Source organism: Alligator mississippiensis, chromosome 10, assembly GCF_030867095.1.
Source record: "Alligator mississippiensis isolate rAllMis1 chromosome 10, rAllMis1, whole genome shotgun sequence".
In the NCBI taxonomy this organism is placed as follows: domain Eukaryota; kingdom Metazoa; phylum Chordata; order Crocodylia; family Alligatoridae; genus Alligator; species Alligator mississippiensis.
Window position 1 is genome coordinate 71,025,435 of NC_081833.1, and position 26,960 is coordinate 71,052,394.

A 26,960-nucleotide genomic window follows, 5' to 3' on the forward strand; every position below is an offset into this window, starting at 1 on the left:
ATCTCTAGGGGCAGGAGACCTGAGCTCTGCAGTTTGCGTTGCAAAGAATCATTTGCTTCCAAACCCATGCAGGTTTATAAGAGCAAATGGTGCGTACTGCAAATTTGTTGTATTCATTCAAGGCTGCAAACATTATTTTTCTCAGTCAACAGATGGGAGGCTGACCTCTTCCTAGCTATTGTAGAGTGTATTTTTAGCTTTAGATCACTGCTATCCTTTTGCAACTTGCATTTTTAAAAGTAGGTTGTTGGCTAAAGCCTAATGACTCTTCAAATTGTTTTTTGGGGTTAGTGTCATCCCAAATTACCTGTTCTATAATCTAGGACTTCACCTAGAGGACAGTGTACGTTTCTGAAGATGGGGGAATTATACCTCTGTAACTGAGAGAAGAATTATAAGTGTACCATAACATTTATTAACAAATTAATCCAGACAACTCGCTGTAAAATTATTCCTATTTTACAGATAGGGAAGGAGAGGCATGCAATGAAGCTTAATTTAAACAAAAATGTCTTTTTTTTTTTAATACAAAATATTACTTGGCATTGCACTATGCTGAATCTTACTTTCCTTCTTTCCATTCATATTCCTAATATCTTTGGGTAACTTTTTAAGTTATATTTCTGTCTCACTACTGTTCCCACTGTACCATTTGTGAAATTTCATTGGCATGAGGCTTACTGCTTTCTTTCAGGTAATAGATGAATATATTTAATAATATGGAAGCTAGCACTCATCATTGTAGGACTCCATTATACTCCTAAATGCGCTGTGATACAGTGCCGTTTATCATTACAATTTCTCATAGGCACTGGAGTGTGATGAAGAGCAGTAAGATCCCCATTCGAAAAAAAATGCCTACCATATTTAGGAAAGTATTTCTGCATACGCTTGACTTTTTAAGTATATACTTAAATTCCTTGCTAAAAGGGATTGGCTTTTTTTGAATGGAGCTTTTTAATGTGTAAGCCTGAACACCTTTTGTGCACCATTGAATATTTAAAAATCCCCTTTATGCAAAACAAAAGACTGTCTTTGGGATAAAGCAGAATTCAGATGCCAGTTGTACTTCCAGCTTTCTTTAAAGAGTTAAGCAACCAGCAAACTTTCTTAGAGCAGACGCACATGTTTTCTACGTGCTGCTTAATTTTGGAATGCATTTGGCTTGAACCAATATTCCATTTTGCTTTCAACAAAAATCTGTCCTTGGTTTATTTTTGTCAGGACTTTTTAAAAGTAAAAGACCTTTTAGCAGACAAATTTTTAACAAGATAGACATTTAGTTCAATAGGAGAATTTTCTCGGTGTGAAAAATAAATTACAAGAAGGACTGTGCATCAAAAAGATAATTAATAAAAACCTTCTGTGTGATGACAAATTTGACATCTTGTCTAACGTCTGGAAGAGAAGAAAGTGTTTAGAATTGCACAGTTAGAATAAAATGTTCCATTTCACAGCAAGGCCAGGGCTCTGTCTTATAATTATTTCAAAGAGAGTAAAGGTCACATTCTGTTTGCTAAGTTGATGTTACATGAGGCCTGTGTACCAGCCTTACAGAAGTTAACTTGTGGCATATTTAGATTTGTTCTGATTTCCAAGCAGACTTACACCATCAGAAATCTGATAGGCTGAACATGTCTTCCGAACATACTGACAGAGTTGATGTCCAAAGCAGGATTTTTTCTTCTTTTTTTATAGCTCTGCAAAATATGAGTTGTAACTTCAAGATGCCAGATGCTGTGGGAGATCAAACTATGATTTGTCTCTTCTTTGCCATAATTATCTTTGGAAGCAAATTCATGTTTGTAATTAATTTTTAACCTGCCCTTTAATTATGTGAATTTCCCGGGATTATTTTTTTTCAATCTGGACTCATTGTGTAACTTCTGTTAATTCATTGCTTGTGTCCTGAGGTGGGAGTATAGGAGGAGTGGCACACTTTATTCTGCATTTGCCTCTGCTTGTGCATCCTCATTCAGTGAACATGTGTCAATATTCAGTGATGCAACTGTGCAGGAAATGTACACATTTATTATTGCTATGATTCATCATTACTATGATTATGATTATTTTTGCATGCAAATGGTCTATTTACATATTCAAATAGCAAGATGGAACGATATCAAATGTACATTGAATGTCCCACTTGCACACTTTTGAGTCCAGGCTTTGAAATATAGCATTAGTATAGTTATGTCCTCAGGACTGAGTGACCTTTGGAGGACAGAGTAAGGCCCTGGCGGCCGTATCCTTAGTTGGTGTAATGTTGGTGAATTTCCATTAGTTAATTGGCATTCAGTTAATTTGTGCCATCTCTCAATCTGAGACTAGACCTGCATACTGCTGCTAACTGAGCATAGCTGCGGATAAACTTATTTGGAAAGTAAGGGCTGCAGCAGTTGTATGGGAAACCTGACAATATTGTAAAATGACTTAGACCTTGCTTGGCCTATTATCTGGCTCAGTCTCTTGTCTCTTTTATAGTTTATTGCTTTAACAAAGGGACAAATGTGGCGCAGGTCATTAAGGATGAGAAATGTGTCCATCTGCTACAGTTTGAACACTGCCAACTCAATTGTCACGAAACATTCTGGCTACCGCACAAAGTCTGTGTGTACTTTTTAGCCAGTCTTTTACAGCAAGTGTCACTGAGGTGAGAGAGACTCCCCAAGAGTCCGTTTCTGTAAGAGGAAATGAGACCGACCAGGGGGAGATCCACCCTCCTCATGCCTCGGAAGCCAACAGCGATTCTGCAGTGCAACAAGGGAGAAAAGCAAGTTGCAAACTTGAGTAGCATTTTGATTCTTTAACAAGACCAAACCAGCGATGGCTAAGCAGGGAGCACTGTGATCTTGGGCTGCTCACACTTCCGACTTGTCTTCTGAAGTCACGCTGCACTGGAAGGACGATCTACATTAGAGGAGGTTTATTTGTTAGAACAGTGTTCTCCCATGCAAGAAGGGCATGGCCCTGCCTTACTGGCAAACAAAGGATTTGGAACAAGTCTTCACAACTTGGGACCATTTGTGTTCAAATCCCATAATAATATCTATCTTCTAAAGAGGGATGAAGGTTGTGTGCCCATTCCCATGTGTCCCTCACTTAATTTTTTTTCTTTGTGTATCCAGCTGAAGGAGGCATTTTGGATCTGATTAGTTTAATTCAAAGGGATCCATCACTTATTCTGTGTCTCTGAAAGTCCATCCTAAAAGGTACTGAGTTGAGAATTGTAATAGCGTAACTAGGGGTCGGCGAGAGGAGTATCCACTCTGGCTGCCAAGTTAGGAAGGGCTCTGGATTTCCTCTCCTCCCCACCCGAGTTCATGCCCTGGCGGCATACCAATGCACAGAGCCAACCATAGCGGGGTGTGGGCAAATCAGCTTGTCTGGGGCCCCTTAACACTGCACGGGGCTGTGGTACCCCTGCAAAGGGGAGGGGGGTCCCCATGTTTCAGCCCTGCCCACCAACTCCAGGCAGGTCCCACGGGAGGAGCCATGCCCACTCTGCCCAGCTCTGCAGAGGCCCCCGCAAAGTGTGGGGCCCAGGGTAGTTGCCCTGATTTTTGCCGTACCCGAGGTACAGCTCTGCCCATGCAGGTGACTCCAAAACAGGCACCGGCTGCTGCTGCTTTAACAACAACAGCTGGTGCAAGCCAAATGTGTGGCAGAGGCAGCTGCCACAACAGCAACAGCTCTGCCAGGAACTGTTTAGGAGTTCCCAGCAGTGGTGGGTACAACTGGTGGTGGTCCTCTCGGAAAGGTGCGTCCCCCCATGCTCTTGGAACGGCACGTCCCCCTGCTCCTGGGAATACGTGCCTGCCCCCACTCGCAACTGCTTCCCCTCTGCTCTTAGAGCCGTGTGCCCCCTCTCCTCCCGAGGGTTTGCCCGGGCACCAACTCTGCTTGTTTTGCCCCTAGGGAACTGCAGATTCCTGGGCAATTTAAACTAGGAATTACTTTTGAAAATTAGGATTGGAAAACTAAATTGGTCCTCCTCTCCCTCATTTACCCACCTCTTCATCTTTTCCCTGATCTGTTTAACTTTTAAACTTTGCATAACTGTTTTTTTTCCCCCTCCTCACTCCTTTCTCAGGCATTCTTACTCCCTCTCTGCCACTTCAAACCTGCCAGGAAAAATAGCCTTTCAGCTTGTTTGTTTGCATTCATTGATAGAACACAAACCTTCAGAAACAGAGATAGGCATTGTACCTATTTCCAACCAATTTTATTTTGCTTTTAACCTCCCCCCTCCTTGCCAATGTGTTCCTGTGATGACAGGGAGCTTTGGTGATCACCTACGAGCAGTGACACAAGCTGTATTTAACTTTAACCTTCAGATCCACCTCCAATATGATGCACACATTTCGTTTTCAATCTTCGCTGGGGTAAACAACTTTTTGATTATGGGGAAACCAGGCAAACTGTGGCTTGAAGGTAAAAAAAAGAAAAGAAGAAAAAGACATTTCCCATCGGCTACCAGAGTTTTTATAAAGGAAACTTCTGTGATGCAGCATATCACCCTCTAGTAGAGGACTTTCCCCAGCTGAGAGAGATGCTTAATTAGCATAAGCGTAGAGGCTTTGATTCAACAAGTTGTTAAAATAAATTGAAAGTGTGCTTAAATTAAGCACATATTTATACAGTACTGTGTCCGTTAATGCATGTAAGCATATACTTGCAACCCATTACTCCATTAAAGCTTATGAATGTGCTTAAAAACAAGTGTGTGTGTGTGTGTGTGTGTGTTAGACCTTTTGGATTTGAGAACTTGTTGACTTGCAGATTTTTTTTTTTTTTTTTTTTGCAGCTCTCATATCTGCCTACGTGTAGAAATCAAAGATTTTACCCAAAACGATGGTTAGCAAGTTTTAAAGGAAAGGTGTGATGTGATGGATGTTCTTTTGTCTGAGTCCAAATCCACTATCATTCACAAAACCCGGCGTGTTCAATGAATAAGTGGATGTTAAAAGTACATTTCCTTTTGTTTCTTCAGGTTCTGCTGCTTACGTTTGCAGAAGATTTAGAATGTGTCCCTGGATTCCAGCAAAAGGTTTTTCATATTGAACAGCCATCTGAATTCACAGAAGATCAACCAATTCTGAACTGTAAGGAATGTCATTTTCATATGTCACTTTTGCAAAAAATCTGTATTAACCACAGTCTGTGTGTTCATGTTGCACCCTGAATTGATCAGCATTTTCTTTCTTCTGACAGGATTCAATGCACAGCTTTCATTGCTGTGCTACAGTAGCTCCCCCCCTCCTTCTTTTCACCGTAATCATATATTTATACAGGCTTTGACTCTTTCTGTGTATTAAGGTTGGCAGTAGTCTGTAATTTTATCCATTGTGTTTCAAATGTTTACCTGGGAACTCAGAATCATTTTCTGATTTTCCTTAATGAGTTGCCTCTGGATTTTTTTTCCCCCTGTTCTCATTCCATCAGTAATCAGAGCTTGGCTGCAGACAAGACCCTTGATTTGCATTTCATTACAAATTCACTCTACAGGCATGATCTGAATTTAGGCCGGGGTCCATCCAAAACCCATTCAAGTCCGTGAGAACCTTGTCTGTAAATGTAATGCATTTTAGACCTGGTCTAGGATCACTGGGGATTAAAGACTTTTACCATCTTTTCTTTGACCTACTGTGTTCCCGTTATGGAGGCCAAACACATTTCTAATGGCCAGGTGTCGACATCACAAGCTGTACTGTTAGGGCTGGCACTAATTCACAGCATCATAGCAGGTATGCTGGAGACTGAAATGGACCCAAGACATTTTAAAAATATTTCCACCCAAGAGTGTATTTGTGTGTGTCCCTTAATGAGGCAGCGTTGCAAAACTTGCGGTACTGCTGTTCACTATGTATTGGTGCTGTCTTGTGGACTTGGGACTTCAAGGCTATCAGCCAGTAGGTACACCGCTACCACACTCGACATGAATTTTATAAATCATTTTAAAAAGAACTTTTGACAGAAGTAGTAAATGACATTATTTTGGCATCAACCAAGTGCAATAACTTTTTCACATGATTTTCATTACTAGCCGCATGCTTTTACTTACTTTTGGTTTGATTACTGACTGTTTAAAACAGATTATCAAGTCAAACCAGTCCCATGAAAGTAAGGTTCACTGTTTGGGTTAAAAACAACAAGCAACCAAATTCAGTTAAGGAATCGTTTTTCCCTTCTTCCTTTACCTATTTATTTCAGATTTATAATATTGTGTGCCAATGTGTTAGCCCTGTCACAGTTTGTCAAGCTTCATATTCGTGTACTAGAATTTGAGCAGTGCTTTAAAGCTTGACTTGATAAGGAGCTAATTAAATCAAAAGAAGGCTCCTGTCAACTTTAGAGAACTTGATATCAAGTTTTAAAATCCCGTTTTGGGATAAAATTCTCTGAAGTGCTTGAGTGAGTGACATAGGAACTCAACTTCCACATTGAAAAGTAACTTGAGTCAGAAACTGTACTACCTTTCAGTAATACTAAGTGCGTGTCCACACGTCGCCCTACGGCGATGCAGCGATAGGTTACGTTGCCATATGGCATGCTATGTCACTGCAGTGATCGCATGGGTCTACATGTGCTTGCCGGCTATGTTGCTGTAAGGGCATTCTCCCCCAGCATAGCGTGCCGCTACGGTGCCATAATGGCGAAATCTAACCATGTGCACCCAGCCTGCGCTATGCTTTAGTTGGCAATGTGTAGATGCACCGTTGGCAAGGTGTAGACGCACCCTAAAGTACCTGAGTAGAACTTGGCTTTTGCATTTTTTACCTTGACCGTTTAAAAAATAATTTTGCCATAAAGCACAAAGCTAAGTTGCTTAATTTTTAGAGGTTCCGAGTACCTTTTTGGCTTCCATTGGATACAAAGCTTCATTTCTCTTAACATAAGACCTGCAGTTTATTGAACGGACCTATTGGGTTAAATAGGCTGTGTGCTGGGCATAGCGTGTGTTTAAACACCTGAAGATGTCACGGCTCAAAAAAACAGTACTATTCAGACGTAAAACTTTGATTAATAGAAATAACCTTGTTGTCTTTCCTTTGGCTGAGTCTGAATACTTCTTTATCTTAGCTGCGCGTCTGACCAAATCTCTTGCTTGTTTGTCCTCAGTCCGTTCAGCCATATAAAGGACAAGCTGTGTAACTCGCTGTTGATTGGCCTGCTCTGTGGTGACCCAGCAAATTGTACTGATGTGAAACTGACACAATAATTAAGTTGTCATCGTTAATATTAGGATGGGAGGAAGAACAGCAGGAGGTTGGAAATGTCTCAAAACAATCTTGGGAATTAAATTATTTTGATAATCAGACGCTAAATTGGCATAATATGTAATGTGCAACAAAAACTGTTTGTTGAGACAGGATTCTAGGTAATTCAATTGCCTAGAATCGGTGTGTCCAGGATATGGAAATATTAAAGCTGAGCATAGTTTATTTATTTTTTATCTTCAGCAGAATCAATATTTTTAATTGTGCTTGTTTGAATACACGTTGCATCGCGCTGTTGCATTTTTTTAATACCCATTACTCAAGAGCAGTGTAATTTAACAGTTGCATCTGAATGCGAGGCCCTCTATGAGCGTGTAAATTAATAGAGCCAGTATGCAAAGCAGGTCTATAACAGTGATTGCTTTTGTAGTCTTCAGTAAACCAAGAAGCTTTTAATTCTGAAGAGCTGGGAAACAATCATACAGTATTTGGTTTTTTTGATATTTTTAAGTTAAACAAGAACATATCTTTCATTCCATTGCCAAGATTTCCCCCAGTAATTAAGTATGGGCTATAGCTGTTTCCTATGTATTTAGTAGTTAGCTGTAAATGGAGATATATTCATTACACATGGAACTTATTGGGAAAAGAAAAAAGAGGCCAAAGCTAGAGGCGCTTATTTCTTTTTATTTGTATTCTTGCTGGAACAATAAAAAAGTTATGTCAAACAGCAAACTTTTAAATACCTTCTGCTGAGAAATGCAATAAATACAGGTAGAGAATAAAAAATAAAAGAACTGTAGCTTTTTATCTGCATGAGAACTGTTGTAGAAGGCTACCAAAGGAAAGGGATATTTATATTAAAATATATAAAACATAATCTAAGCCAAGAAAAGGAAACCTGAAAAATAACATGGGATAGAGATCAAAAGCCCAGGTAAAGGAAGAGGCATCATGTTGGAGCTTAATCTAGGTGAATTCACCCTAAAAATTAAAATCACTCTATCAATTCAAAAGAATATATTTCCACTAAGTTAAAGGGAGCAAGTTTATTTTTGTGCTTTTAAAAACATTTTCCTTTAATAAAATTGAAGTGAATTTTGAAGCAAAACATGATTTTTTAAAATAAAAAAACTGTTTTGTTGTTAGTACATTTTCAAAGGAAATATTTCATTTCTGTGATTTACTTCTGTTTAGTTGACTGAAAGATTTTGGCAAGTTCTATACATATTTTGTACAATGTTTTTGCTCAACACAAATCTGTATTTTTTGTTTTTAGTGAAGATAAGAGTTGGTGGAAAAAAATTGCCCAACTCGGCTCTTGGAAGCAGTTTCTAAATTGCAAGAGGAATTCGCGAAAAGATCAGGTCCAAAACCCTGGTCTCATTGAAATGAAACTTCATGTCTTCCTTTACACAGTTCAATAAACTGTGGTAATCTTTACCAGTTTACTTGAGTAAATTTTAAGGTTCACTTGGAACCTGGATGAAGAGTGAACAAAAACAGAACTTTCTTCAGACACTTTTTCGCATTAGTGCCGACTCAAAGATGTGTTTGGTCAATTCTGTGTCTTCAGTTGAAAAGACGATTATTGTTCGTGTTTGCTTTTTATTCAGTGTGGAGTCTGCAGATGGCCTGGCATCAAGTGTAAGCTTTTGAAAAATGAGAATAACCACATAGGTCAAAGTCAGTCTTGATATTATCCTTCTGTAATAAACCTGATAAATAATCAGAAATGCGGTTTGATGATATCAATAGATTAGAAAACATATTCTGAAATGGAAGAGCTGGGCATTCAGAACATTTTTTTTCTCCAAATTGCTTTCTTACCCTTAAAAGGATGCAGCGTGTATTGGTTCCAAGTGTGGAGAGGTGTTGCACATAGCCTTAGCTTGTCATGACCATTGGCAAAGTATGTAGTTTGTGTTCAGAGTTGTGAGATTCTGCCAAAGAATGGTTGTAACGCTATATCCAGGAGGATATATCCACAAGGGCAGAGATGACTATTAGGCTGGAAGCTCTCTCCTTGTGTGAGCTACATATGGTAGGCACAGTTTGAGAAGAATAATACCTATTGGCCAGAAAAATGGGATAAGGAATGGGTGTGAATTAAGTACATATGGTATATAAGGAGACTAGAATTAGGTGAACATAAAAGTGTCTCTACTCCATCTCTAGCATGATCCAGCAGGGATGCTCCTCAGCACGCTTGCCTATCCACTCATATGTTGCATCTCAAGGTGTGCTGGTGAAACTACCTTCCAGACATCTCTGTGATCATTCCTGAAATGCTGGTCATGGTTATGCTTTAAAAGCACCACCAGAGTGGTTTGTGCAGCATATTCCAGGGTGGGAATATATGAGCAGAAGGTGAATGGGGTGTGCAGGTCAATGGGGTATGCTTGGCCTGCTGGCCTACCCTGTGGATAAGAAGACATGCAGAGAAAAGGTCCCTGGTATCTTCAGTACTCGAGTCCGACTCTTTCTTCCATTCATCAATGGAACTAGGCCTCTGGGACTCGGGATAGAAATTATACATAAACTGGTATAAGTGATTGGAAACCAGTTCAAATGTGCAACATGACAGAAGTTCAGTGCACATAAACTGCTTTCAAAATGGCCAGAACCGGTTTAAGATAAACCTGGATGGATGTAGTATCAGACTTAATTTTTTTTTTATAGTAAATCAGTTTCTTGAACTTCTGTCCCAGATCCTCTCCAGATTCAAGTTAACCAGCATCCCAGGAGACTTTGCACCTCCTCCACAAACCTCCTTTCACAGGGTAGGTGGGCTAGTCTTGGCCCAAGCTGTCTGCTCCAGCCCAGCAGGGAAGCGTGCTCTAGTGCCCTCCGGCTTCTGGCCTGGGCCACTGCAGGGATGTGGCTGCATTTCTGAAATCAGAAGTGAATGTCTGTTCACTTGCTTATCAGTTCAACCTATGCAGTTTAGACTAACCTGGGAAGACCGAATTGATTCAGCCTTGGGCTTTTTGACTGTCTGTACATAGCCTAGAAGCATTTTACTCAGCCACCTTCCACTCTCCCATTTCAGTCAGGGTTGTGAGCATAAATATTTTAATATTTGATGATCTCCTGGAATGATAGATTCTCAGTTTTCATTAAGAAAAGTCAGGGAGGGTGGGAGAAGTTTCTGGTCTTCAAGCTTGCAGGAAAAAGAACGATATTAGGTGTATTGTAAAGGCTCAGGAACCAAAAGACAAAGTCCCCCCCCGCCCCAAACAAAATGAAACAAAAATACAGAAATGTAAATGCAACACAAATTTTGCTTTGTGTTTTCTTGGCATTTTTAAATATTTATTCTTGATCTTCTGGGGCTGTGTAACAATTTATGACTGCTTGCTCTTGTAGGGTTTTGAATAAAAAATAAAAGTTAGAATGCAGCAGGCCAGCTAATGCAGTTGGTAGGAACCTCTTGGATTCAAAGAGTTATACTTGTGTTGTTTCCTACCTCCTTGTTAACTGGTGCCTCTACTTCTAGCCACTCTTTAATGTTCACTAAAGAAACGTGTTTGCTGTTTTGAGGATTTGTGCTTAGCCTCTTATCAGCTCTTATGCTTAGGTAGCAAACTGCTGATTTCACTTCTTCCTCTTTGGTCATCACTACTTCCTGCTCTATTGTGTATACATGGCATTCTTCCCATTATTTTCCCTGAGATCCTGTTGCAATTTTCTTAGCTTTCATCCCTTGCACTCAAAATGAACCAGTTTTTATTGATTTATTATTACTTAACAGCTACCACCAGCCTTCTTCAGACTTTATTTTCCTACTTTTTTATTCAATGCGTTTTCCTATAGATCCTTTCTGATCAGATTCCAAAACTCCCTTTCCTTATCTAAATCTCTCTCTGTTCTGATTTTTACACCGTTCACTAGCCTGTCTCTTTTGTTGAGATCATTCGTAGCAAGCTGTCATGTTCAAAACATTGCTTCGAACTTTCTCTAGAGCATGCATTCAAAGGGCTCTCTCATTTTAGTGTTGCTAGCATAACAGGAAACACCTTAACAAAAGTAATTATTTCAGATAAGACCTTTCCATGGGCAGTTTAAGACTTGGAATGATTTTTTTGTAAACAGTTTTGTTTAGCCAAGTATTTGGTACTTTAGTAGGAAAAAAAATGGGGGTTGCATTCTAGTTCTTCTACACTGGGTATATTTTTAAGATTGTCAATCTTATGCATTGTTCACTCTTCACTAACTACACAGACTAGTTAAGTGCTAAGATGTGGTCCCCCTATGGGGTGCCATTGTAGAACATACTGCATCATGGGAGCACTGTTTTCCTTGCCCCCTCAAAACACTGTTCAGTGGGGGAAGTGAATTGCTCCAGGCCTCATCAAGGCACCTGTTGCATAATAGAACACCAGCTCCTTTTTAGATGGGTGATGTACCTACAAACTTATCACTTGTTCTCCGCTCCCACTTCCTGTGGCTGCGTAGTGTCAACCACAATATAGCCCTTATTGGACTGAAGATATACTACGCACATGTAGTTTGTCCAGAACCTGCACTGGAATGGGAGTGTTACTTTCAACTGGGTGGGTAGTTGCTCATGTTACCTGGGTTGTAGCATCGCTTAATTGTTTTTTTGTAGCAAACTGCCAGTGCCAGGAACCTGCGGGTGGTTTGCCAGCTCCAGGGGCCTGGGAGCCGTCTGCAGGTTGCAGAGGCTCTAGCCCAGCTGCGAGCGGTAACCCTAATTTCAGGCTGCTCAGGAGGACTGAGCCAGCTGAGGGAGATGAGCAGTTGCAGGAAGTCAAGAAGCTCCCAGAGAGAGAAAACCAGACAGAGGCTACCAGAAGGAACCTCAGCTGAGGCAGGAGCCAGGGAAGAGAGGTAGATAGGGTCAGGTGGAAGTGGAAACGGAGAGATGCAGCTAGAGACACCACCAGAGGTAGACCTGGGACAGCGAGCCATCTTAAAGAGCGAGATAGACCTGGGAGAGCAGAGTCAGGCTCCTAAGAGCTGGAAGCTGGGACTGGGAGCTGAGAATGGAGTTGGAGACCAGCTGGGAAGAAGGATGGTGTGTGGCCAGAGCAGCAATGAGCCAAAGGCTCCTTCTCAAGGGCTGGGAAAGACTCAGCACCATGAGTTAACCCTGGAGGGTCTGGGTGGATGGTTGATATTGAGTACAGACATAAATGATTGTGGGAAGTGTTAAAGACTGGGGAAGAACTTTTTGAACTGAGCAAACCCCTAAACCTGCTCCATTCTTCTTGTAGTTTTCTGAACCCATCCTTCAGGTAATGTCACTAGAGTTATAATATCATAGTACCATACTTTGCAGTCAAATATGCAAGATTGCAGTTTCCTCTATTGGGTGATAAGTTACTTAATTTAATTACAGTATTTAGACTTTTTGCCAGTTTGCTTGTGGCCTTCAAACACTCTCCTTCAGCCATCTCATCTTAGTCAAGCTAGGTTGGCAGGTCAGTCTTAGTGACAATGCTCCACCCTGCCGTGATGATAGAAAGTTCCTAACCAGCTCCATCAGATGTGGAAATGCACTTCTGTTACATTAATCATGTTTATACTTAACATACATGAGTTGTGGCTTTTTGGGGTATTTTTAATTGACAATAAATCAAATAGTACACTTGAAAAATGGAGGCAATTAACAAAAAGGCATTGGGTGATGTGTCTTGCATGCTAAACTAGGGAATACATTGCCAGTGATTTAAATGTCAAAACAAAGGCAGTTTTGACCCTTACTTGAAAAGCTTTAATTTGGATGTTAATTAATGGCTGACCTCTTCTGTCTCTTACGTGATAGATTGCATGTTTCAGAGCTTGGGATACTTCAGAACTGGGGCTTTGCCTGTCCATATTCAGGCATTTTCTCTTCGTTTTGTGGATTCTAGCTGTGGCTTTCCTTCCCATTTGGAAATCTTAGCTTTGTTTACTTACGTGGTTTGTGATGCTTTAGCAAATTCATCATAGATACTTAAAGGTGTTTCTGCTGTAGTTAAGGAAAGCTGCAGTCTTCCATGTGTTTCCATTTCTTCAAGTCTCAAGTGGTATTTTCATTGCCTACTGGAATGAAGACCACCAAAGAAGATATTTTTCATTACAGTAATATCACGTTATCAACACAATCTCTATTTCTCCACTCCGCAGCACAACAGTTGCCAGTGATTACTACTTAAATAGACAAACATGCAAAGGTTTGGGGCTGAGGGAGTTTACTTCTCCTCCTCAATGACAAGCAGTTTAATTTGTAGAGCTGATCCTTTGTAGTTACCATTTCATCCTATTAGCTATTCCAGATGCCATCAGTCTTCCCTACTATTTGTCTCAAATATTCAGCAGAAGTGTCAATCACATGAACCATTCCCCCATCTCCACCTTTTGGGCCCACTTGTAGAGCATGGCAACCTATTCCAGCACAAAGGTATATACAAAACAGTCTGCAGAGCCCAGTGCGAGCTCTCCAGCATGGAAAGGTTTACAGAGAAGAATTTAAATGAATAGTGTAGTTATATAATAATTAGACCTAATGCTGGTGGTTATACTAGAAGTTTGGCACAAAGTTTCTACCAGCTTAAGCGAAAGAATAATTTACCCCAATAATTTCAGGCATGACAACCTATGTGTAGAGGCATACTTGATAAAAGTCCTGAGTGTGTAGCTAAAGAAGATGCCCAATTAGTTGATAATGCATCATCCTTTCTGGAACACACAGATATAAATTACATGAATTGAACACCTTCTATTTACTTGGCATTTACACTTTGGATTGATGTGAACACATATATTGGACTCTTGCATAAAATGATATGAATACTAGCTTACTGTATGTGTGTGTGTGTGTGTGGGAAGAGAGTATGTTGAAAAATACAATCTTTGCTATGATGGCATGCTCAATATATGCATATATAAAGGGAACTCTTCTAAGTTGTATATGGCAGTTAGATGCCGAAATCTCTTTGCTTTCAATGGAGCTGGTGTCTGACCTCTGTTTGTGCCTTTGGGACATCAATGTCTTTTCCACATGGATATTTGCATACATATTCCACATGGATAACATGCATAGAAATGTCTATTATACATCCACATAATTAAAAGAGAAACAGTCTCAGTGTAGATAAATTGGTATAGATGCATCTCCAGATAGCTGTATGTAACCACATCAAAATAATACATAGTCTAATCAGCTCTTTCCACATTCGATAAAAATAAAACCAAAAAAAATCTCATGGTTGATGATTGCCAGGTGGTCAAGCAGTTGCCTTGCAAACAGTGCATGTCAGCTTATTAACAGGACCTAGGGGGAAATGAATTTTAAAATAGCTTTTGTTTGATTATTTTATGCATATTCATTTAATTTAACTAAAAAAAAAAGTTTAAAAAAAAAAGAGGTTGCGTATTTTACTGAACAATGTGAAAGAATTAATTAGTCTCTGCAAAACAGCTCCAGGGCTGAGTCAAAACCTCAAAGGGTATAGCTGCTGCCTCTTTTTGAAGCTGGAAGACAGCTCTTGAGGAACCACTGAGCAAAAGCTGTGGGTAGTAAAAATGGAATCTGTTCATTTTATCGTACGATTTTTGTAACTGTTCCGAGGTGGAGAAGAATCAAATTATAAGCCACATTTTCTGTGTTTATCCACCTGCTTCTATAGGGGAAACCTCACTGCCCAGGCATAAGTAAAAGCGATTTGACTGGGACAGTGGCCTTCAATCACTCTTTAGATTATGAATTTAGGTGATTGGAAAGTAGCAAATTACTTGATTTGTTTCTGGACCTATGCTTGGCGTTGTCCTGTTTTACAGATAACAGTTTCTTGAAATATGTCAGGGCTTTGGTTGGTTGAAACAGGCCAGCTGTTTTTCTAATAGTAAGCAGTTGGTCATTGATTTAGACTATTAGCAGGTACGTCGGCTGCTCAGTGCAGTGAAAAACCTTCTATTAATTATGTTCCCATGCACTTCTAATGGCAGACTTTTCTATCTAGTTGGCACTTCCAAACTGAGCATCAGCTTAATTAATATATAATTCCCCAAACTGATTTCTATCCACTCAGTTTGCAACATAGTGCCAAATATTATCTGCCACCTTGTGTTCTTCAAGTGAACTGAACATTTCTGAATTCCAAATTGTCTTAATCCTTTGGGAAGAAATATATGTAGCTTATCGTTTGATAAGCAAATGGTTCGGTGCAATTCGCCTGCAAACAGTTATTGATCAGACTGAGGATATAAGGAAATGCTGCTAAATGAAGTGGATCAGTTGTGCTGGGATGTTCTGGCACAGCTGATCTGCTTCATTGGGTAAGCACGTTGCCTGTTGTCCGGCCCGCTGATCATGCAGGACAACAGGCACTGTGTTTTCCCCCCCCCCCTTACAGAAGCATGCCCCCAGGCATTGTCAGGGTGTCTGTGTAGGCAGGGAAAGCCCCTGGAGAGTCCCAGGAAAGCAAGACAAGCACTTTTGGGGCCTGCTCTGGGCTGCTCACGCTCTCACGCCACAAAGCAAATAGACGTGCACTGTGAAAAAGTGACCTGGATTATTACTGCCTTTTGTCATGGTCACAAACAAAGGCTTTATGGTGCAACCAAAAGGCATGGATATCATTTTGCTTTTGCTTTGTGCCACCATAAAAATGGTTATGGTGGCACAAAGCCCACATCTGTTTCCAGCCTAGCTAACATCTGCTTGAGGGTACAGTTGGGGACATGAGTTTGGGCCACAGTTGGCAATTGAGGTCCTGCTACCACACGGGTGGGTGAAATGCGGCCCGTGGGCTGGATGCAGCCCTCCAGACCACTCTATCTGGTCCGCGGGGCCCCTAAAAAATTTAGAAAATTAATATTTATCTGCCCCTGGTTGCCTGTCATGCAGCCCTTGACGGCTTGCCAAAACTCAGTAAGCGGCCCTCCGCCCAAAATAATTGCCCGCCCCGTGCTACCCACTCACCAGGATTAGTCCTCCTTTGTTAGGGGAGGAGGTCGTAGGTCAGAACTTGTGAACAGTGTTGGGACTGACTAGCAAGCAATGGATTTTGAGCACCCTAAGGAGAGATGTAAGATGAAAGAATGACTATCCCTGAATTGGCAAATAATTTATTTGTCAACTGCTTGAGCCAAGCAGTCTAAAATCACTGTCTTCTTTCGAATACAGAGGTGATGTTGGGATACCTTTTACAAGGAAGATGGGTATTCCCTAGGGCATTGAACCTCGATGGGGTGACTGCTGCATTTCCTATAAGTACTTCTAGCTTTGATTGTTCCCAGTATCACTCTCTAGCAAGTGGGACACACAAATTGCCTGGCTCTGATCTCATTTCTTGAAAATCTACAATTCATAGTTTTATATTTCTGGAGAAGTTATTGCTAAATGATATTTTTAATTTGAAAATCTTCTTAAATATACCCTTCAAAGGAGCTGGGGGATAGTAGATATTTTCCATTAAATGTTCAAAGCAGTGCACAGGGATTTAGTAGGCATTAATGGGAGTTGGTGAGGCTAAATCTCTCTGTAAATATTGGGGTTTGATTCTGGCTTATCAAAAGTTAACAATATTTTTGAGCATATTAGCATGCTCCGAAATTATGCCAATCATCTAATTCACTGTTGTTTAAGATCTTTTTGTGTTCAGCCAAACCAAGTTATTTGAGATAAGCCTTTAGCTTTTCTAATATGATTATTTTCAAGTTTTAAATGCTTCTGCTTTTTAAAATATCTCTGCCTCTTTCGACTTATCAACATTAGGTGAAACAAAAACAAACAAACCTTCCTCGCCTCCCTCCCCGGACAAAATACCGTAAGTCTTTTTCCAGGTTTAAGATAAGTTATGTCCAGATATATATCTTTAAACACTTTGGTGCACCTCCCTTTTCGGTATTAAGATTTATAAATCTCTATATGTTTCTATTAGCTGACTTTCCCTATTTTTTTTTATATAGTTGGAAATAGGATTCTTTTTATATTGGATTGCTTTCCACCATTGTTTTATTGTTGCTTTATTTTTTGGAGAAAGAGAATAAACAACACTGACAGTAAATTTGTAAGTTCCTGTTGACGTATGGTAAGCCAAACACTTTTTTTTTAATTCAGTTTTTTTTTCCTAGCTAGAGGCCAGTATTATGCCTTTGGTCCTACATCTCAGCAGTAAAAACGATTCAGTTCATCCCCTCTGAGTTTGCCATCTGGCAATGAGAGGAGATGCAGGTAGAATTTTATGGATTGCTTCTCACTTTGACATCCCGGTCTGAATACTGATATGCATTGTACCCACACACACTTACTTTATTACAAATAGGTCAGTGTAACATTAGCCACTCTATTTAGAGCATATTATATTTCGCAATTTAGTTTGCAAGGTTAAGCATGAAAATGTTTTTTTTCTCCTGGGAACAATTTGCCTTGGGGCAGGGAGGGAGAGGGCATTTCATTACAAACTTGTTCTAGTTTTCAGGCAAACTTGAATTTGTCTGTCGGAAATAGATTCTCTCCCCGCCATTCCCCCCTCCCTCCCCCCCCCCCCATTTTTTGTTTGCCAAAAATCTTGATGGAAAGTTTTCAAGCTACAGAAGTACTCATCAAAGTACCAAAAAGCAGGATAGTATTTATAAAACTCAGATGAGTCCAAATTAACCCTTTGGCCAGGAGCCCTAAAGGCTCACTATTAAGAACTGTTGTCGGACTGGAAGAGAGCCACCCCCATGCTACGGGAGCGCTCCGCATAGTCTGAGGCCATATGGAGAAGGGGAACTAACAGCTGGGATTTCGTGGTGGGCCAAAGGATATGACTGAAGAAACCAGGCCTGTATTTTACTGGTGCGTCTTTCAAAAGCCTTCACTGGCCTGAGAGTGGTTCACAGTGCTAGACTGAACACAGGTGGCTTTTGGGTGATTTGAGCTGATGATACAGGTTGCAGCTGCTTCATTTGCCGGATCCAATAAGTGCCTTGCTACTGCAGCATCAGAGCTGTTATTGCTTCAGGTTGGATTAGTAGCAGCATCCTGGAGCAGCCCTAGGTATCAAGTGCTTCTGTGGCAAGTGGCAGACTTTCCAGAATTTAGGAATCTGCCAACTCTGGACCGCAGGTTGTAGGGTGGGGGGAGCTGGCTAATACTTGGTTGCAGTTTTGTCTAGGGGTTTTGTTGCACAGGACTCTTAGGGCATGTTAACTGCACTTAAAATGCAAACATCGGTGCATTCAAGCAGTAAAATGCAAGCGGGGAGATGTATAAAATAAAGATGTGCAGTTATATTGGAGAAAAATTAGGACTTTTGCCATGAGGAGTATCTCCAGATTGCATTAAGTGACATGTTCAACTACTGTGTGTGCAATTGGTGGTCTTCATCCAGCCATGACATCTGCCAGGGACTCCTCTGCTGTACCAAGCCTCTGCTGTTGGTTCCAGCCCCAGCACCACACTGGAGCCAGTTCAAGACTCTGGTGGGATGTCAGGCTGGGACCAACAGTTGGTGAACTGTGCATGAGAGATCATGTTGGAGAGTGTGTTAGGGGTCATAATAAACATTACAGTGTGACTACAATCTAATACGTACTAGGAGTGTCTGCACGTGAAATGAATGTGAATGAATAAACTCTGGTGCATGCTGGTCTGGAGTTTATTGCTCCTGGGCACAGTGTCTTCATGTGCATCATTGATGATTGGATTTGGGACTTGCAAGTGGGATTGTATTGGCTCTCAAGTGTACCCAGGAGTGAGTAACTTAGTTTTTCTAGGTTTATGGATAGGGACTTTGGCCAGGTGTATTTGGTCGGTTGTAGAATGGAGGAGAGGGGAGGGATGGAGGGAGAAATCTCTTTCTTACTACAGGTAACTGCAGATTGGACCAATACTGCGACCCTTGGAGTGTGTTGCTTACAGCCGCATTTTCTGTATGTTGCACAGGGTTTTCAAATCCCATTTTATTTCTTTCAGTGGTAGCAGGTTTTATAACCTTCTGGAAAGCTTCTTGACGCTCCTGTTGAGAAGGATGCACAGTCCTTTACTCTTGTTTGTTCGGATTTAGCATGAGTATAATCTATTAACATGCAACTGCCTTCCTGCATCATACTGCACAATTTGAGCTCTAAGTCATGGCTGGCAGACTCTAGCCATGGACCTGATGGAGGTACCTTGGGAACTCTGCATACAGATGGTGCTGCAACTCCTTGGCTAGCTTGGGGTACACCGATGGAGGAAAAGGTTGTCATCAGCCCATGCTGTGGAAATGCAGCTGCCAATCCAGTCCTTGGTCCACTGGCAGCTGTTTTAAAGCTACCATAATTTATACCTGGGGATTGGATCTGGTTGCACAGAAGGGGTTCAGAATTTGTTTGTTCAAGTATGAGCTGTTTATCACTTTTTATATCATTTTTCCTCAGTTATACACAGGCATTTCAGCTGGATCTGAACATTTAGGAGACTGTAGCTTTCCTTGTTCGCTTATCCTTTTTGCAATTTGTATTGAAACATTGACAATTGGATTATGCAATATGGGCAGATCTTTAATTTCCAGTGGAATGTAGTTGTTTTGCACATTGTATTGATTCGAAAAGAAACACCGGGTATTTATGGAATGCATTATGATGTTGGGGTTGGATTTATATTAGCTTCTATTGTGCAGAAATGAACTAGTGGCAGTCGAAAATCTCCATGGTTTGCTAGAAAAACAAATAATCTCATGGTTACAACTAGAATTCCTGCAGGCTTTATTGAGATGAAATTTTAATTACAGTGCCAACCTTCTCCTGAACTCATAGAATAACACAGTAGGGAGAAAACTGTAACTTGGTTTTTAAAAAACAATAAAGCCAAACTACATAAAAAGAAAATTCAAACTTTGAAAAACAAATAAAGTGGGAGATACTGAATGTGGAATTATAAATACAGTAATGGAACTGAAAAGCTTGCATGCTATACTTAAGAAAATGATTTTGAAAAACACAACAGCAAAATCCACAGCTACTGGTATCGTATACAAAAAGTTTGCTGGCGGTGCTCTGTTTTCTAGCAGGCAGCTATTCTGCTCACGTAAAAAGTGAATGCTGTGGTTGGCACTAGTTGGTATAATCGTTTTTGGTAGCTTCAACTGAGAGGCGGGGTATAATCGTTTTTGGTAGTTTCAACAGGTCTTAGAGGGTTCCCCTTTTATTCCAAAAGTTTTTTTTCCAGCCTATATTGCACTAGGAGCCCTAAGAGGAGTGCTGGGGTATGAAATGCAGTCCCTGCTTTTATGGGTGAACATCAATCTCCAGGGCTGTTGATCCCAGAACCGTCAAATATATTGTCGGTGCATCTAGTTTTTATCCATTTCACGTGCAAATGTTTTTATCCTTTGGCTTGCGCTCTTTCTCCTGAAGTTTGCTTTGCCTTATAAACCTGCCAGTTTCTGTGGGACCGCCCTCCCCAAAGGAGAAGAAATTGAGATCTTTTGGTGGGTTCTGCTCATCTGTCCCTATTATGAAGAAAGAAGGACCTTTCCAGGTTAAAGTCTTGTGAATAAGCAAATATTGTTTTTTATGACACTGCTACAAAGTGATCTTCCCTCTGTTGTACAAGTCAAAAAAGTGATGGGGCTGGAAAAAAAAAAAAAGAGCAGATGAGTGAGAACAGCACCTATATCTTGTGCTCCTTGAAGTGTTGAGATGTGCTCCATGTGATGTGCTATAGTTCACTGTATAAAATCGAGAGGAAGGGGAATAGTTTGTAAGATTTGCTGTTTAATGATTGTTGACTCATTTTTTGTGGTGAGCATTTGGGAAAGGCCTGAATGAGGTCAAAGTTGGTAGCTTGGAGAAACAAAATAGGTGTCTGCCCCTAGATGTACTTAATATACCTTAGTGCGTTTACATCAAATACTAAATCAGTGTGCACAGTAATGACGCTACTGCTCAGAAGCACCAGTGCATGGGTTTTTACATTTGCTAACTGCGCAGTAGCCTAATACTATTGCACAGTAGCATATTAGCACAAGTTTTACCTGGCACACTACTGTGCAGTGTTATTAGGCTACTGTACAGTTAGCATCTTGTGTAGACTTGCCCCCTGGTGTATAAAATAGCACTTTTGACCAGCTATATGTAGAGTCATAAATGTTAGAAGATAGCAAAGGTTCTGTTTGGTTAAAACAGTGCAACAGATGTAAGAGTGGAAACTGAAGATTTAGTTTGGTGCTTGCAGGATGAATAATAAAAGGCTACTTTGTGGTCACGAAAGGGTTCTTAAAAAGGTTCAGAACCACGATCCAAGGTTTTCATTGTTTTCCATGCCGTCCAAAGCACAGTCCAATCAATTTGGGCTACTTTAAAAAAAAACAAAAAACAACTAAATTAAAGCTGTAAACCAAGGGTTACTTCACATGGGATTATTTTGGAGTTTTATTGCCCATAATGGAGAAAAAAATTAATCTTGAACAAGATGTTTTATGAATGCCATGTCTAATAGTTGCCTTTAAATGACCTCCTGAAGTCTTTTCACATTTCACTGCTAAGGATACTTTGTCTTGCAATTCATTTGATAGATAAGGCATGCACTGACCAAGTCTATGTGCATTTAATTCCATTCCTTTTTTTTATAATGGTAAGCCATGTAACAGATGATTAATGTTATGAAGATACATCTTCCTCGGTTACATATTTTGGCATGCATCAGATGCACTAGAAAAATAATGGATGTGTTTTTAATGTCTCCTTTGATTGGAAAGAAGACATCTAACTAAGGACATTAGCTCAAGTACAGAGCAATTTGTTTTGCAGAAGCTGAGGGTGTTGGCTATCTCTGATCCATTTACAGAGTGCACCTTTTAAGCACCCTTCCCTCCCCAGCACCCCACCCGTCTCGCCCACTGACGGCCTCAATTTACATTTTCACTGACTGGCTTTCTCACATGCATATTGGCTTCTGGCTTCTTTACTATTCCACCCAGGTAAAGCACAGACCAACTGCAGATGTTTCCTCAGCCTGACAAAGGGGGTTTGTACCTGAAAGCTTGCAAAGAAGAATTTTTCCAACTATTTGAGTTGGTTTAATACAAGATATTGGATTTACCTCATCTGCCTATGTCCTTAGCCCAATGCGGCTGCAACCTACACCCCTTTTAAACAGCTTTTGAGGAAGGGGCATGGACTGATTCATAGATGTTAGGGTCAGAAGGGACCTCAATAGATCATCGAGTCCGACCCCCTGCATAGGCAGGAAAGAGTGCTGGGTCTAGATGACCCCAGCTAGATGCCTATCTAACCTCCTCTTGAAGACCCCCAGGGTAGGGGAGAGCACCACCTCCCTTGGGAGCCCATTCCAGACCTTGGCCACTCGAACTGTGAAGAAGTTCTTCCTAATGTCCAGTCTAATGTCCAGATTTGGAGGAGCTGTGGAAAACAACATGATTTTGAGGCATAATTCTCTCTCTGTTTTGTCCTGGAGTAGAGAGGGAGGGATTTTTAACAGACAGCAGTATTGGCTGGTGCCTTGGAGGGGGTGGAGTGAATGCCTTGTCTATTCATCACCTTCTCTCTTGCCTACCCGCTCTTCCAAGGGCATCGATCCAGTTTGGATCTTGTAACTCTGGATCTCAGGCCCAGACAGCAGTGTAAAGAGGGAGGGAATTTTTTCTCTTCTGCACGGGCGTATGGGATAGAATCACAATCCAGCTAGCCCTCAGCCTCAGGACAAGGGCACATTCACTGCATAGCTAAACTATCCATCCAAGGATGTGTAGTGGAGAATGCTTTCCTGTAGAAAGTTGGCATATTGCTATTAAATGGTGCAGTAATGGTGGAGTTTCAGGGTGCTCACCACTGCTGAAAATAAGAATGCTTTGCTTAGGTACCTAAGTATAGATTGACCAGGTTCTTTGGGTGATATCTTTTATTAGACCAACTCAAATAGTTGGAAAAAATGTTTTAAGCAAGCTTTTGGATTCAAAAACCCTTCGTCAGGCTGAGGACGTTTCTGCAGTTGGTGTGTGCTCTTCCTGGATGGAAGGGAAAGTAAAGAAGCCAGAGGCTGGGCTGGTCTGCATACAAGACAGGCAATCAGTGAAGATGTAAATTGAGGAGTTGGTGGGTGAGAGACAGGCTGGGTGGGAGGGAGAGAAGGGGGATGAATAGTGGAGAGGTACCTGGGGAGTCGGATGTCAGGCAGGTTATAACATGTCATAAATCCAGTGTCTATGTTTAGTCCATGATTGGTAGTATCCAGGAGGTTGATGAAGTCGGGTTCGTAGGCTCGTTCCTGGGAAGTGTTGTGTAAGATTTCCTTTACTCCAATCTCTCAGTTCTAATCCTCAAAGGGAAATTACAAAACACTTCCCAGGAACGAGCCTACATCCTCCACTTCATCAGCCTCCTGGATACTAAAAAGCACAAACTAAATATAGACATTGAATTTATGACACGTTATAACCTGCCTGACATCTGACTCCCCAGGTACCTCTCCACTATTTATCCCCCTTCTCTCCCCCCCACTACCCAGCTTGTCTCTCACCCACCGACTCCTCAATTTACATCTTCACTGACTGCCTGTCTTGTATGCAGACCAGCCCAGCCTCTGGCTTCTTTACTTTCTCTTCCATCCAGAAAGAGCACACGCCAACTGCAGAAACATCCTCAGCCTGACAAAGGGTTTTCAAACCCAAAAGTTTGGTTAAAATTTTTTTCCCAACTATTCAAGTTGGTCTAATAAAAGATATCAGATTCTCGCACAGAACCTTGTCTGCCCATGTCCTTAGACCAACATGGCTACAACCTAAAAACGTGTAAGTATGGATTGAGGAGTTTACCTTTGAGCACATTGTTAAGAGTCTTGCCTGTCCTGGCAATTACTGTAGTCTGCTCTGAAATGTTTATGTGGTAGAAGTACTTAAGTGCTATTTCAGTGGAAAGTGGTTGGGGTATTATAGCTTCTTAAGGTACCTTGTTTATATGTGCACCTTTTAAAGATGGAAATACTATCTCAGACTTGCACTGTCTTAGAGGAAAACACCAAAAATGGGTTCTTCTGACTTTTTCAAATTTCAAGTTAATCTCTTGTCAAAAGCTAGCTTTTAAATAACAATAGTCATTGAATGGATCAGTAAAGTAAAATATCAAGAAAGATATCTTACTATCAAAAGAATGTAAAATATCAAAGACATTATGATTTAGTATTTTCCCATAATATGTGAGTCTATGGATGCATGCTGCAGATGAGACGAGCCTCCTAGAATAGAGAATCTATTTCAAGTATAAATCAAAATAATCCCTATTTGTTAATAAATATCTTAAGTTTATTGTTGCGTGGCACTTTTATGCAATGCTGTTGTTAATGTATTCCCTAATAAGCTGAAATTTAAAATACTGGTTTATCATTTACATAGTAAACCTATTCATCTTAATCTTTCTAGAAATGGTGTCCGTTGACTACTGTTTTCATACATCAGTATAATTTCCTGGAATACCAAGGTACTAACCATAGCGAGCACCAGAAATTAATGGAAATAAAATTACTTAAAAAGCCACACAAGGGAATAGTCTACACTGGAATATTTGATTGGACTTTTCCTGGCGTGTCAGCTCTTGGCCCTAATTTTAGCAAAACATGGAGGCATGTGCTTGACTTCTGCCCCTGCTCTATAAAGTCCTTCAGTGTTAACTTTAACTGCCTGCTGAGTTACGTGTTTAACTGCGTGTCCGAGTTACTTCAATATAAATTGTGCGTGAGTCAAGTCTTCAGCTTGGGTCTTGGCACAAATGAAGTGAAGTCACCATCAGAAAGTTAGCTTCGACAGGTTTCACTTTGTAACTGGCGTTTTAGACTCTATTTATCATCCCAGTTCCTGATGGGGAAAAGTCCATTTTGTGTGTTCAGTAGTTACTTCTCAGACTGAAGCATCTTGGTCATTTATCAAATATTGGGTAGCTTTTTAAAAAACTGACCAAAAGCCCTTTAGGGATTAATATTGCACTGCTGTATTTTGCAAAAATATAGTAAACAAGTGTTATCTAATACAGGATGTCAAATACATACCAGAATCTAGATCAAGCTGCATATCTATCAAAGCAACACATCTACCAAGTTATACACTGGCCCCTCTTCTGTTTCAAGCACTTGCTCTCTGCCAGCGACCAAGCGTATATATAAATATTTTTAAATCTCCATCTCGGTATCTGACGTAGGATATCAAATACATAACAGTTGTTTACTTGTGGTAAGCCATTGCTTGAAACAGCTCTACTTCTTGAGTGGAGAGGGGCTGGTATAAGAGCCTTGTTATGTTACACTGTGAGCCATACAAATGTTGTTCTGCATCAGTGTTAGCTCGAGTTTGGAGTAGTTGTGCTTCAGTCCAGAAGGGGCCTGAAGGATTGAAAAATAAGAATTTTACCCCTTGACTCTCATTCTGGGTCACCCCCTGCCCCTTGGAGTCCCCCCCCAGCCCCCAGTCTTCGCTCCCCACCATCCCCGGGACGTTACTTAGGACTGCCCACACAGTTTGTTGCAGAGGAACAGGCAGGGAAGGGTTAAGCTTCCTGCCTGGCCACTGCTGCTGCTCTTCTGGCCCGGAGAGCAGCAGCAGTGGGGGCAATGGCCCAGGAGGCAAGTTAAACTTTCCCATCCTGCATCCTGGGAGAGACATCTCGGGCAGCCACAAGTAAGTTGGAAAGGGGGGGCGGGCAGTGAGCAGGAATCGGGGGTGGAGGTGGGGCTTAGCAGACCCAATCCAAGCCCGGGGGGGGGGCATGTGTGTGTGTTGTGAGGGGCCGGGGGGTGGCTGAGACATTCACACTAAGCGGTTACACCTTATTGTAAAATGAGTCGGGTAGCATGCATCGGAGGTAATCCTGCCCTGGAGCAACATAACTTTAAGCCGCATAACAAGTCCTTAAAGCTAGTTTCAGGTGTTAATGTAAAGACCAGACAGGAATTAAGAGCTTCAGGAGCCACCCAAAATTACTGTGTAACAAGGCCCTAAGTGTATATAACTTGGTAAGTGTGTTGCTTTGATTGGTATGCAGCTTGCCAAAGTTTCTCTGTAATGAAAATGTATATACTTCTGGAAGCATCGAAAGCAGAAGCTAATTAAAATAACGTTTTGACCTGTACGCATGCAACTATGAACTCTTCTGGTTGCATACATATTGAACAGTCTCATAGCAATGCATAAGTAGTCATGATAGCAATTACTGCTTAAGGAAAGATTTTTTTAAGGCGTTAAGGAATCTTAAGATAATGTTATAGATATGTATTTCAAGATGCCATCATTTAACATCTAACCCCACTGACTTGATAAAGAAGAGGAAATGTACAAGTATTTTTGTGAAACCTGAATGCCCCTAGAGGCTTAATTGCAGTATGAAAAAGAGCCAAGATTTTGAATGCTTTATATGGCAAGAATATGTTTGGGGTAAGTATGCAAGGCCACTTGCATAAAGTGACCTATTAGTAATATGTAGAATTTCTAGCACACAGAGAGAGAGAGGCTGTGCCACATGAGCAATAATAAATTTCATTTTCTTTTTCTAGACTAAGTTGAGTTTTAGATTGCAGGTTTTATTTTAACAATGTTAGCAGAAGTAAAATTGATTTTTGCAAAACTGCATTATATACTCTATGCTGATTATAGGACTATCTCTTTCAAGCGTGTAACATCAGTATTACTTATTGCCTGCAACGCCGTTTAGTTGTGCATCTTCTATACCGAGATCCTGTTATCTGCAACATTTGCCTCTACATTGTGGGGAAACTATGTAGAGCCATATAGTAAAACTCAAGCAAATACCGTA

The 26,960-nt window shown here is 40.8% G+C and overlaps 1 protein-coding gene across 2 annotated transcripts in view; it reads left to right on the top strand.

Annotated features, from left to right (window-relative positions):
* Positions 1 to 26,960, top strand: part of CDH13 (cadherin 13) — a 788,124-nt gene that overhangs the window by 135,087 nt on the left and 626,077 nt on the right. For both annotated transcript variants that reach the window (XM_019488228.2, XM_006268561.4), the window contains exon 2: positions 4,994 to 5,105. In XM_019488228.2, the coding sequence (XP_019343773.1) occupies positions 4,994 to 5,105 (112 nt within the window). The remainder of the gene's footprint in view (positions 1 to 4,993; positions 5,106 to 26,960) is intronic.